The sequence below is a fragment of the Colobus angolensis genome, unplaced genomic scaffold, assembly GCF_000951035.1.
Source record: "Colobus angolensis palliatus isolate OR3802 unplaced genomic scaffold, Cang.pa_1.0 Scaffold59, whole genome shotgun sequence".
Classification (NCBI taxonomy): Eukaryota; Metazoa; Chordata; class Mammalia; order Primates; family Cercopithecidae; genus Colobus; species Colobus angolensis.
Genome location: NW_012119487.1, coordinates 352,264 through 364,794, shown reverse-complemented (window position 1 = coordinate 364,794; position 12,531 = coordinate 352,264). Strand labels below are relative to the sequence as shown.

General features: G+C 39.2%; 2 protein-coding genes across 4 annotated transcripts in view; one reads left to right on the top strand and one right to left on the bottom strand.

Annotated features, from left to right (window-relative positions):
• Positions 1-9,496, bottom strand: part of LOC105526320 (chromosome unknown open reading frame, human C1orf112) — a 58,467-nt gene extending 48,971 nt beyond the window's left edge. Inside the window, exons 1-5 of the mRNA XM_011962266.1 lie at positions 9,328-9,496; positions 5,577-5,603; positions 3,577-3,665; positions 1,591-1,695; positions 703-843 (exon numbers count right to left, since the gene is read on the bottom strand). Of these exons, the coding sequence (XP_011817656.1) occupies positions 703-843; positions 1,591-1,695; positions 3,577-3,665; positions 5,577-5,603; positions 9,328-9,367 (402 nt within the window). The 5' untranslated portion in view covers positions 9,368-9,496. The remainder of the gene's footprint in view (positions 1-702; positions 844-1,590; positions 1,696-3,576; positions 3,666-5,576; positions 5,604-9,327) is intronic.
• Positions 9,497-9,595: 99 nt separating this feature from the next.
• On the top strand, positions 9,596-12,067 carry METTL18 (methyltransferase like 18). 3 transcript variants are annotated; one of them, XM_011962263.1, is made up of 2 exons: positions 9,596-9,757; positions 10,701-12,067. In XM_011962263.1, exon 2 carries the CDS (start codon positions 10,905-10,907, stop codon positions 12,021-12,023), a length of 1,119 nt encoding a protein of 372 aa, XP_011817653.1. In that variant the 5' UTR covers positions 9,596-9,757; positions 10,701-10,904; the 3' UTR covers positions 12,024-12,067. The 3 variants fall into 3 exon arrangements, with proteins under 3 accessions (XP_011817653.1, XP_011817654.1, XP_011817655.1); XM_011962264.1 differs by having other exon boundaries at positions 9,671-9,702; XM_011962265.1 differs by lacking the exon at positions 9,596-9,757 and adding an exon at positions 9,914-9,970.
• The last annotated feature ends 464 nt before the right edge of the window (positions 12,068-12,531 follow it).

The window sequence follows — 12,531 nt, the reverse complement described above, 5'->3', positions numbered from 1 at the left end:
AATTTACTTTAATTCATACTATTAGAGATCATAAATTTACTGAATCATATATTCATTCATTGTTTAGTGAACATCCATTAAATACAGTGTACTTTAAGAGATGCAAGCACGTATAAAATATTATTTGACTTCCATGATCTTACAAATACAGAACTAACAGAAAGGTAACATTAGGCCAGGTGCATGACATTTTTAGCATCCTATCAGCAAAGAGAGGTATTAATTAACTAGCAATTTTCATTCACTCAACAAATAGCAATATTAAAACTCTGCACCTCATAAATTCTAGGCAAGCTTTTGTGCCTCAAGGCTACCTTTGGCATGCAGAGATGGACTAAATAAGGATTAATTTCCCTTTATAAAAGGAAGTTCTGACATCTAATCATAATGGTAACTGAATATTGATCAATGCAACATGACAGAACTATTTCAGAATCCCTGTGCCTGTCTCAACACAAATTCTTAAAATTTCTTTCTTTATAGAGGGGAAATAAGATAAAACTAAAAACCCCCAAAAAGCCACTTTTAATGACTTCCTTATAACCACTTTTTTGGAAACAATTATTTACTTACATGTTCTTTATGGAAAAGTTTATTTCAATAATATAGACTACAATGTAAAATCTTATACAAACATTATTTTACTCAGCCCCATGCACATTGATTATATACCATTCAAAGTATAATTAGACCTTCACTCACCTTACAATGCACAAATGTGCTTTTAATTACATGAAGGACTGAGGAGGGGAGACTCTGAATATTTTCCAAAATGATGGATTCCTGTGTGGCACAGACATGCTGAACACATCCTGTAAGAGCTCCTAAGAGCTGCACCATTGTCTGTGAATAAGGAAGGAAATTTCATTCAGAATATATTTTTTTGTGCACTGAAAAGGTATTAGTCAGTATGCTGGGTGCTACAAATACAGCAGTGAACAAAACACAGTCTGTTCTTCTTCTCACAGAACTTTAGTCTATCAGAACTACAAATACTGGAATGACTGTCTAGCCATTTAGAATCCTAACCCAAACTTCAAAGCACATGGCAGGTGTTCTACACATATCCCTTGAAAATACAGGTCGGGTAGGCTGAGCATGGTGGTTCACGCCTGTAATCCCAGCACTTTGGGAGGCCAAGGCGGGCGGATCACAAGGTCAGGAGATCGAGACCATCCTAACACAGTGAAACCCCGTCTCTACTAAAAATACAAAAAATTAGCTGGGCGTGGTGGTGGGCACCTGTAGTCCCAGCTACTCGGGAGGCTGAGGCAGGAGAATTGTGTGAAGCCGGGAGGAGGAGTTTGCAGTGAGCCAAGATCGTACCACTGCACTCCAGCCTGGGTGACAGAGCGAGACTCCGTCTCAAAAAAAAAAGAAAATACAGGTAGGGTAAGCTAGCTTGATGATTTGTCTTATAAGAGTTTATTATTCAGAATTCATGTTTCTATATTCAGGTCTTTAATTCTATACATTTAATTCCAACATTACGCCATTACATAAGAATACATGGCTAATCAGTATCAGTATAAAAATGTTGATATTCCTTAAGCTCCCTCTCTCTCCTGCTTTCTAATACATTTGACTTACTTGTAAAATATTCCTTAGAGTAGTCTGGATTTCCAAATTTTGGCTTGACAGTCCTCTGGCTTGACTGGTTAATTCACACACCATGTCATCAAATAATTTCACAGTCTGTAAAAACAAATCAAGTAATAAGAGAAATCACTAGAAAAGACAAGACAAAACTTTACAGAGAAAACACAATACAATAATTTGATTTTGCACTTAGTAACATCCACGGGCTATCATCTAGCTTAATAATTGTACCTAATTAAGCACAAAATATAGAGAAAAGGTACTTTTACAATATAATTCCCCCCAAAAGCCTCAAACAGAAATTTATTTTCCATCTCTATGGTTTGAATCTATTTAATAGCATTCTTGAAGAATCCACATCCGTATGGTCATTTACAAGGGTATTTTCTGGAAGGAATTTGCACTGAATCGCCTAATCACTACTCGCTTATTTTCTAACCAGTTTCCTTTTTGACCCAATTCAAGATAACCTTCCTGAATTAAGAGTATAGTATATGACCTTACAACCAAGCTTTTTGTCTGTGAAAAGTTAGCCACCCTAAGATCTTAATACTTGGATCATTCTAACATTTTAAATGACCTAAACATTACAAGAATAGCAACATAGGGGCCGGGTGCGGTGGCTCAAGCCTGTAATCCCAGCACTTTGGGAGGCCGAGACGGGCGGATCACGAGGTCAGGAGATCAAGACCATCCTGGCTAACACGGTGAAACCCCGTCTCTACTAAAAAATACAAAAAACTAGCCGGGCGAGGTGGCGGGCGCCTGTAGTCCCAGCTACTCGGAGGCTGAGGCAGGAGAATGGCGTAAACCCGGGAGGCAGAGCTTGCAGTGAGCTGAGAACCGGCCACTGCACTCCAGCCCGGGCAACAGAGCGGGACTCCGGCAACAGAGCTGGACTCCGTCTCAAAAAAAAAAAAAAAAAAACAAGAATAGCAACATAGTCAACAACACAATGTAGTTAAAGAAGATACTGTTTCCTGTAGGCCTATTAACATTCAACATCTATTTTCATCTATGTAATAGTTGAATCTTTTTCTGGTGGTCACGAACAAATTCTAAGAAATATTTCAGATAGAGAATCATCAAGTGACTATGAGTATAAGAAATTTGAAAGATTATGTTTAAAAGCTAAAGTTAGAAACCCATTTCAGTAAGAGATTAATTACAAATAATGTTTCATTTTGGCACCAAAGTATCTTTGGTTCCCTCCATTTAAAACAAAAAAAGTATGCTTGTGCTTTTCAGAGAAAACGTATACCATATATATCTAAAAAGTAATAATGTAGTCTGTGAATTTAATGTTTTATCTTAGTTACTTGATTTTGCCAATATTCCAGCTTTCTTTTTTTTTCTTTTTGGAATTCAGGGTTTCACCCAGGCTGGAATACAGTGGCTTTAAAATACACGAACATTTAAAATTGACTACAAATAATTTAAATTCAATTAGCAAAAGACTCATACAATCTGAAAATAAAAGTTTTTTCTTTTTTTTTTTTTTGAGATGGAGCATCGCTCTTATTGCCCAGGCTGGAGTGCAATGGCGCGATCTTGGCTCAATGCAACCTCTGCCTCCCAGGCTCAAGCAATTCTCCTGTCTCAGCCTCCCAAGTAGTTGGGATTACAGGCACCAGTCACCATGTCCAGGTAATTTTTTGTATTTTTAGTAGAGACAGGGTTTCATCATGTTGACCATGGCTGGTCTCGAACTCCTGACCTCAGATGATCCACCCACCTCAGCCTCCCAAAATGCGGGGATTACAGGCATGAGCCACCACGCCCAGCCTATAACAGTTTTTAATTGCCTAATGATCACACTAACACGATTATAGTCTCACATGAGATCTATTTACTCCTTATTTTTATTTTTAATATATTTGATATATTAGAAAAACAGAGCCATAATTAATAATAAATTATCTAAGACTGAGAGGTTAGATTCCTTATAACATGTATTTTCAGGTAATAGTATTATACCTTTGGTAACACTTGTGAAAAGAAAGTCTGTTCCAATGTCAGGTGGTTCATATGAGGTAAAAACATTTCTACAATAATTTTCAAAATTTCTGTAAAGCAAATAACATATTTTATAAAAATACTGTCATGTCAGTCAACAAAGGCCACTGCCCTTTATTAAATGCAAGAATACTACCAATCTAAAGCTTGATACCCTTTCAAAACACCACATTCTATGTAGAGAAACTATTAAGTAATAGCCAAAAAGAGAGATAGCGACAGAGAAAGGAAACAACCCACATATCCAACAACTGTGGACCAGTTAAATAGGTGTCTGTACATCCATTGAATAGGATCTGCCATCATTAAAATGACATTTTAAAACAACAAAAATGTTCAAAATGTAGTTAAACAAAAAGTTTCCAAAATGTAACACCAATTTTAATATAAACATGTACAAAGAATGATGGTTAGGCTGGCAGGAATATACGGAAATGAGATGAGACTGTTCTCATCAAAATCTTAACCATTTCAGATTAGATGTTTTGTAATCTTTTCTGTTTTTCTGTTTCATATTTTCCACAATGAACATGAATCACTTCTATATTCAAGATAAAAAAATAATTTACTCAAAAAAAAATTATGCCACGCATGGTGGCTCATGCCTGTAATCCCAACACTTTGGGTGGCTGAGGCAGGAGGACTGCCTGAGCCCAGGAGTTAAAGACCAACCTGGGAAACATGACAAGACCTCATGTCTACCAAAAAATAAATACATAAATAGAAAACTAGCCAGGCATGGTAGCACGTACCTACGGTCTCAGCTACTTGGAAGGCTGAGGTGAGAGGACTGCTTGAGCCTGGGAGATGGAGGCTGCAGTGAGCTGTGTTCGCACCACTACACTCCAGTTTTGGCGACAAAGCAAGACCCTGTCCCCTAAAACAAACAAACAAACAAATACGCCAAGCATGATGGCTCAGATCTGTAATCCCAGCACTTTAGAAGATGGAGGCAGGAGAATAGCTTGAACCCAGGAGTTCAGGCAGCAGTGAGCTATGATCGCACCACTGCTCTCCAGCCTGGGTAACAGAGCGAGATCTTGTCTCGAAAACAAAACAAAACAAACTTTGGGGACAGGCTTGGTGGCTCACGTCTGTAATCCCAGAAGTTACGGAGGACAAGGCAGGAAGATCACTTGAGCTCAGGAGTTTTGAGACCAGCCTGGCCAACATGGTGAAATCCCATCTCTACTAAAAATACAAAAATTAGCCAGATGTGGTGAAGCATGCCTGTAATCCCAACAGCTTGGGAGACTGAAGCAGGAGAATCACCTGAATCTGGAAGGTGGAGGTTGCAGTGAGCAAAGATCATGCCACTGCACTCCAACCTGGGTGACAGAACTGAGACTTCATCAAAAACAAAGGAAAAAAAGAAATTAGGGCCCATTACACAATGTAGATTCAAATTATAAATGAATATTCCACAACCAAGTGAACTCTAAATAGAAAGGCTAACTCAAAATATGAGTAAACTGAGCAGTCTAAACTCTCTTCTGACTAAAAGAATAAATCTTGTTAAGTAAGACTGAAGAAGACATGAAAATGAGAAAGTCAACTTCCTCCAAATGATTAATTTGTTATCACCTAATCAGCTTTTGGCAATTTAGAAAGTATTTTCTAAATGACACCAAACATGTTAGAGACTGATAGTTATTCAGTAGACAGCAAATCATGTTTTATATAGGTCTAATTATAACAATTAACATTTAATATTTATAATTTGTTTATACATACATCATCAACAAAACACTTTTGGTATTTATCCAAAACGTAATTTAAAACTTTTAAGTGCTGGAATTTGAAGGAATTTGTTCATTTCAAGTAACTGAAGGTTATAAAGGCTGTAACATAGAAAATAGTTACATTTCAAAGGAATACAAAACTATAAGGACACATCCATTGAGGTATGTGGGGACTCGGACCTTAACATCAAATAATACAGTTAAAACAATTTAACTTACGAATATGCTCAATCCAACTGTCAGAATGTTGAGACAATGAGTAGGATAATTAAGGAAGATACTAGTATCATAATAATAGGGTATTCATTATCAGAATAAACTTAAAAAAAAAAAAACCCTTTTGAAATTTAAGCAATGACCCATAAGAGATTGGAATTGGACTCAAATTACTGGCTTAATTTTGCTTTTAAAAACGTAAGATTAGGTAAACAGTATTGTGAAAATACATTAAAGAAATATTTTGAAAATTGCCCAAGGACAAACTTGCCTTTTCAAACTATGCATAGTCATGAAATATTTTTGACAGATGAGAAACAGTGCTATAATAATCCACAGGTTTATGATTTATTTTTTTTTTTTTTGAGAGAGGGTCTCGCTCAGGGCCAGGCGGGGTGGCTCATGCCTGTAATCCCAGCAATTTGGGAGACCAAGGCAGGTGGAACAAGAGGTCAGGAGTACGAGACCAGCCTGACCAACGTAGGTGAAACTCTGTCTCTACTAAAAATACAAAAAAATTAGGTGGGCATGGTGGCGCGTGCCTGTAATCTCAGCTGCTCAGGAGACTGAGGCAGGAGAACCACTTGAACCTGGCAGGTGGAGGTTGCAGGGAGCCAATATCACGCCACTGCACTCCAGCAAAGGCGACAGAGGAAGATTCTGTGTCAAGAAAAAAAAAAAAAACAAGAGAGAGAAAGGGTCTTGCTGTCACCCAGAATGGAGTGAGGTGACATGATCATACCTCACTGCAGCCTCAAACTCCTGGGCTAAAGTGATCCTCCCATAACAGCCTCTCAAGGAGCTGGGATTACAGATGCACACCACCATGCCCAGTTTGTACTTCCAATTTCTATTACAAGAAATTTCTCTTTCCTCAACATTTCTATAGTACTTAATTTATACCTGTCTTGTGTCATTCATCACCTTTTATCTTATTTTCATATTACTTACATATCTATCTTACCAACCTTATTAGACTGAAATTCTTCTGCACATAGCAGCTTACAAATACTTGACAACAAATTCTCCATATATACCATCAAAAATAACTGTTAGAAATGTTTTACTGTAACAACACTATAAGAATCATCAAAGAATGTCAATAAGAAAAATGAGTAACCCGCCCGGGAGCAGTGGCTCCTGCCTATAGTCCCAGCACTTTGGGAAGCCAAGGCAGGCAGATCACAAGATCAGGAGTTCGAGACCAGCCTGGCCAACATGATAAAACCCTGTCTCTACTAAAGATACAAAAAATGAGCCAGGCATGGTGGTGTGTGCCTGTAATCCCAGCTATTCGGGAGGCTGAGGCAAGAGAATCACTTGAACCTGGTTGCTGTGAGCTGAGACGGCGCCATTGCACTCCAGCCTGGGTGGCAGGGCGAGACTCCGTCTCAAAAAAAAAACAACAAAAAAGAAACCTATAATCCCACGACACTAATACAAGAATTCATTCCTCTTCTGAAATCTTATTTTCCACATATATTTTTACAGCAGCAATCAAAATTAAGTCATCATTAACTCAAATTTGAGTTCAGTAGGATAGAATTGGCCTCATGAAAAAATTTCAGTAAAGCTCAAATAATTGCTAGCTGTTCCAAAATTAATCAGTTATGATTATGCAGACATGCAGGTAAGGCCTGGAAAATAATACGTAAAATGCAAAACATGAAAATGATTTTGGGGGGTAGTGGCATTGTAGATTTGTTGCAAATTTTTCATTTGTTAAAATAGTGAAGCTAAAATACTACCATAAGCTGAAATAAAAGTATTGTCTAATTAGACTCCCAAGAATTTTTAAAACATGAAATATTTTTAGCCCTTTAATGAATGCTTACTATGTGTCAGGCACTGTTCTAGGTGCTGAGGATAACGCTGTGAAGAAAATCAACTTGCTGCTTTTATGAACTTTGCAACGTAATGTGTAAAAGTGGAAAATACACAAAGCAAACAAGAGCATTTCTTTTAACCATAATGTGCTTTTTAGAAAACTGAACAGGTCAATGTGATACAAGTGTAAGACTGGGTTTGGGGGAACTACCTAAGATTGAAGGCTCTGAAAAAGCCCCTCTAAGGAGGTGACATTTGGGCCAAGACATAAACATGAAATATGCAAAAGGCTGGGAGAATCAGGCTGAGCACAAAGATCCTGAGGTAGGTGAGCCCAATGTATTCATGAACAGACTGTAGTTAACTAGGTATGAGAGAAGGGCAAGGCTTAGATCACCTGGAGCCTTGAAGGTAAAGTGGTTTAAAAATGGAAATTACGTGATCTGTGTTTTTCCCCTCTGAGCTTTTTTGTAATAATGAATTATGAGTAGAAACAAGGAAACCATTAATACTCCAAGTGAAAGGCGATAGGGGTTTGGAATCACAGTGGTAGCAATGAGGATGGAAATAAATGGATCGACTCAAGACAGTTTGGAATCAGAAACAACACAACTTATTGACCGGGTATGTGAGAGAGACAGGATTCAAGGTTTCAGTTTGTGAAACCATTTACTCAGATGAGGAAAACTAGAGGAAGAAGTTCCGGCTGTTTTGAATATGTCGTTTGAAGTGCAAAGCTAGGTGGGAATGTTGACTTTCAACTTAATGAAGTCTCTCAACAAGCTTGTGGGGAAGGAGAGGTAACATGTTCCGTGTCTCTATTCTCCCAAAGGCTAACATCATGTCTCACACACATTACGCATGCAGTTTAAGTGTTTTTGAATGTTTTTAGGGTGGCTATTTGTTTTCAAGTTGAAACTCGTTGAAGACAGCAATTCTGTATCTACACAAAAACTTAAAAAGGGGGCCTTGGCACTTTCTGAGATTTTGCTAATGTCTAGGTGAATGACTTCTATGTGATTATATGGGGCTTTAGCTGCACAATATTTGTGCAGTGTTGAGACTCTCTCAAGTGAAGGTTACTTTTTTTCTTTTGAGTGTAATTGTATAAAGGTGGGCTCAAAAGTTGTGAAAAAGATACATATACATATGGTTTACCATGAAAAGGCTACGATTCCAGGCACATTTACAACCACAAAGGCATGAGACCAATCAAGAACGTGCTGCACCTGGATGACAAAGGCGCTAAGCGCCTCAAATCCAACAGGCAAAAGCCAACAAGCGGAAGCAACTCTTTCAGAAAAAGACTCCAGCCCGGGCGAGAGGAGAACTTGCCTCAAAAAAAAAAAAAAAGAAGAAGAAGAAAAAGAGGTCTCAGAGAGGAAAGAGGAAAATTATTTTTATTTACTGAACATCTTTTAAAGATTTCACACCACAGAACTGTGTCCTTTAATTCTTACAACGCTAAGAAAGCCATTATTCATATTCACCACCCTTTTTACAGGAGACAAAAGCTCAGAGTATCTCGCTTTATCTCAACCTATTAAGAGCCAGAGCTATCCTCATACCCCAGGTCTGAGTCCTTGCCTCCCCCGTTACCCACTAGCAAAAGTATTTACACGTAATTGCAAGTAATGAGTACAGAAAAACTCAAAGAAGGAATGGAAGAAAACGCCACATCCACTGCTAAACCCTTAGGTCAGAACACGTCCGCGAGCCTTTCCAGGGCCAAAGCTTTAGCTCTACCATGGTTGTCGCTTCCCCTCCAGTCCCTCGCTTTTCACCCCACTCACTGACAAAGAAAAGGGGGTGTTCAGGCCGCGGTAATATAACCCAGCCTGACGGTGAGTCTGACGGCACAGAAGAGAAAGGTTCGCGACCCGCCCACACCCCTCTCTAGGTGGAAGTGACAACCAAGGAAGGATATGAGGAGTCTGGGCAGGACGGATGGCAGTTCTCGGCGGCATAGTTCCTCTGGCCAGCTACTTAATTCCTCCAGGGGAACCGCGCTAGCCGGGACTGCGCGTTCCTGAGACATACTTTCGTCAAACAGCACACCTTCAAATCAATCCCGCCACAGCCCAGACCGGAATCTCACAGTCCCGCCACAGCCCACACCGGAAACTCACAGTCCCGCCAACCCTTGCGCTCTCTCCGCCGGCTCCAGAACCATAGAGAGGAGGACGGCTGGTTTTTTGGTGAGCGCGGGTCCCTCAAGGCCGGAAAGAACGTCGGGCTTCTCTAGCCTCCGGAGGACTCGACTCGCTGGTGCGCGATTTCGGTCCGGAGGAGGCGTAGTGAGGTGAGCATTTTCAGACGAGCCATCCCGGGACACGTCGGGAAGCTAGCATTCTCAGGTCTGGATCACTGTAAACATTACATTCAAATGGGGAGGTGAGGGCTGGAAGTCCCCAGATTTGCTACCCATGGGGTTTTGAGATTGCACTTCTAGGGTCGGATTTGTCCTGGGACCTGCAGCCGGAAGTGACTCTAAGTCTTGCAGCGTGATAGGAGAGAAAAGAGGCGCGTTCCTAGCCGCTGGACTGGGTGACCCTCCTCTCCCCCGAATTGTAAATCTTGTGTAAAGGGAATAAAGATCCCACTTGCCAGAACTGTAAAAACAGAGGCAGATGGTATAGTGTCTAGCGCAGTGGATAGAAGATTCTCAGTAAAGTTGCTTCTGATTTCTACAGGTCTCTCCAAACTACTGCATTGCCCTAGTTTGCGTTTGCTCTGCCATCAAATTAGTCTTTACTAATTATTTCCAAATTATCCCCACTTCCATACACTTAGGGCTGCTGTTCTCGACTAAATGTTTGGAGTGAAGTCTTGGATGAATTTACACACACCAGACCATACCTATGCATGTTTTTAAAGGGACGCCCACTTATCAAAATAAAATATTGTACGTCTTTTGTAAAAGACAGAAGTGAAGTTACTCTGCAAGCTTAGGGGGTGAATATGGTTGGACACAGTCAAGACAGCTGAAAGACGTCAAGTAGCTAGGCCGTCCTGTCTGAATATCTTGGACTTTATGTTTGTCCAGGTGGTGGTGGTGGTTGCTGCTGCTGTTCTTCTGTTTGTTTTTATAGCTGATTTTCTTCTCCCACTTTTGAACCCTTAAGGTGTATATGAGCGTCCAAATCTCTTTATCTCTCTCTCTTCCCCACAACTTTTTTAGAAAAGGCAACTGTATGGTGGGACAGGGAGGGGTTGGGAGTGGCTGTTTAATATTACACTTTAGTGAAATGTGCCATTTTGCTTTAATCATCATTTTCTTTCTGTTTTTTTTCTTTCCAGAGTTACATGGAAAGAGGACCAAAGACGTCTAAAAAGTAATTTGGAAATACCTCTAAATGTTTGTTACCATGTATATAAGCTGCTAAAGAGAAATTGGACCCAACAAAATTAATTGAATAATTGAGGCAGGTTTGTGTGTGTCATCAAATTCTATCCAGAAGTTGAAGAATCTGAATTTAACAATCGTGTGCATTTAATAAGAGGATGACCTTTCAGTTTAATTTCACTATAGAAGACCATCTGGAAAATGAATTAACACCCACTGGAGATGGAGCTTTAACCCTGGATTCCTCAAAAGAGCTGTCAGTCTCAGAAAGTCAAAAAGGAGAAGACAGGGACAGAAAATGTTCTGCAGAACAATTTGACTTGCCTCAGGGTCACTTGTGGGAACATAAGTCAATGGAAAATGCAGCTCCCTCTCAAGACACAGACAGTCCACTCAGTGCAGCCTACAATTCAAGTAACTTGGAGCCATATGGAAAACAGCCCTCCTTGAGAGCTGCTAAAGAGCATGCTATGCCTAAAGATTTAAAGATGTTAGAAAATAAAGTCATAGAAACAATACCAGGTTTCCAGCATGTTAACTTCTCAGTAGTGAAAACCATCTTGTTGAAAGAGAACTTCCCTGGAGAAAACATAGTTTCACAAAGCTTTTCTTCTCACTCTGATCTGATTACAGGTGTTTATGAAGGAGGCTTAAAAATCTGGGAATGTACCTTTGACCTCCTGGCTTATTTCACAAAGGCCAAAGTGAAATTTGCTGGGAAAAAAGTCTTGGATCTTGGTTGTGGATCAGGTTTACTGGGTATAACTGCATTCAAGGGAGGGGCCAAAGAAATTCACTTTCAAGATTATAACAGTATGGTGATTGATGAAGTAACCTTAGCTAATGTAGTAGCTAACTCCACTTTGCAAGATGAAGAAAATGATGTAAATGAGCCAGATCTGAAAAGATGCAGGAAACCAAAAGTAACACAAGAACTATATAAATGCCGATTTTTTTCTGGTGAGTGGTCTGAGTTTTGTAAGCTTGTACTGAGCAGTGAAAAACTTTTTGTAAAATATGATCTCATTCTCACCTCAGAAACCATTTACAACCCAGATTATTATAGTAATTTGCACCAGACTTTCCTTAGACTGTTAAGTAAAAATGGATGTGTACTTTTGGCTAGCAAAGCACATTATTTTGGTGTAGGTGGAGGTGTTCACCTCTTTCAGAAGTTTATAGAAGAAAGGGATGTTTTTAAGACCAGAATACTCAAAATAATTGATGAAGGATTGAAGCGGTTCATAATTGAAATAACTTTTAAGTCTCCCGGTTAATGTTCACTGAGTAACCACAATGAAATAAACAGAAGGACCAAAAATTTGAGTGTTTGATTTCTGTCTTGCTATTAATTTTGCTGAATTTTTGATGTTTGTTTAGTTTATCCAAATCATAAGTGAGCTATGTTAGCAATCTTGTACTCACTAGGTGAAACTGAGAAAGTATTCTTGTGCATTTGATGAGATCTCCTGGGAAATCATTTTGTAGCAAATTCTGGTATTCTCCATCTTCATTCTATTTGACCTTTTTACCATCTTTGACATTACATGAAATTGTACCCAGGAAATCCTGCCATTTCTTCTCTCAAGTCTGTGAATTTCTTCCCACTCTTCGTTAGTTCCTGGTTCACATGAAGTGTCTGATCAGATCACTGTGCCATTAATATACATCACTAAATATTAGGTTTGAAGGCCTTAGGTAAATAGGAAGAGGTTTTTGTTTCATTTTGTTTTTATATTCATTTACCTTGTATAGTAAGGATCAGAATGGTGAGAATTTAACTAA

Excerpts from the sequence above, each read along its gene's own strand:
- METTL18 (XM_011962263.1), top strand. The coding sequence starts at position 10,905 with ATGACCTTTCAGTTTAATTTCACTATAGAAGACCATCTGGAAAATGAA.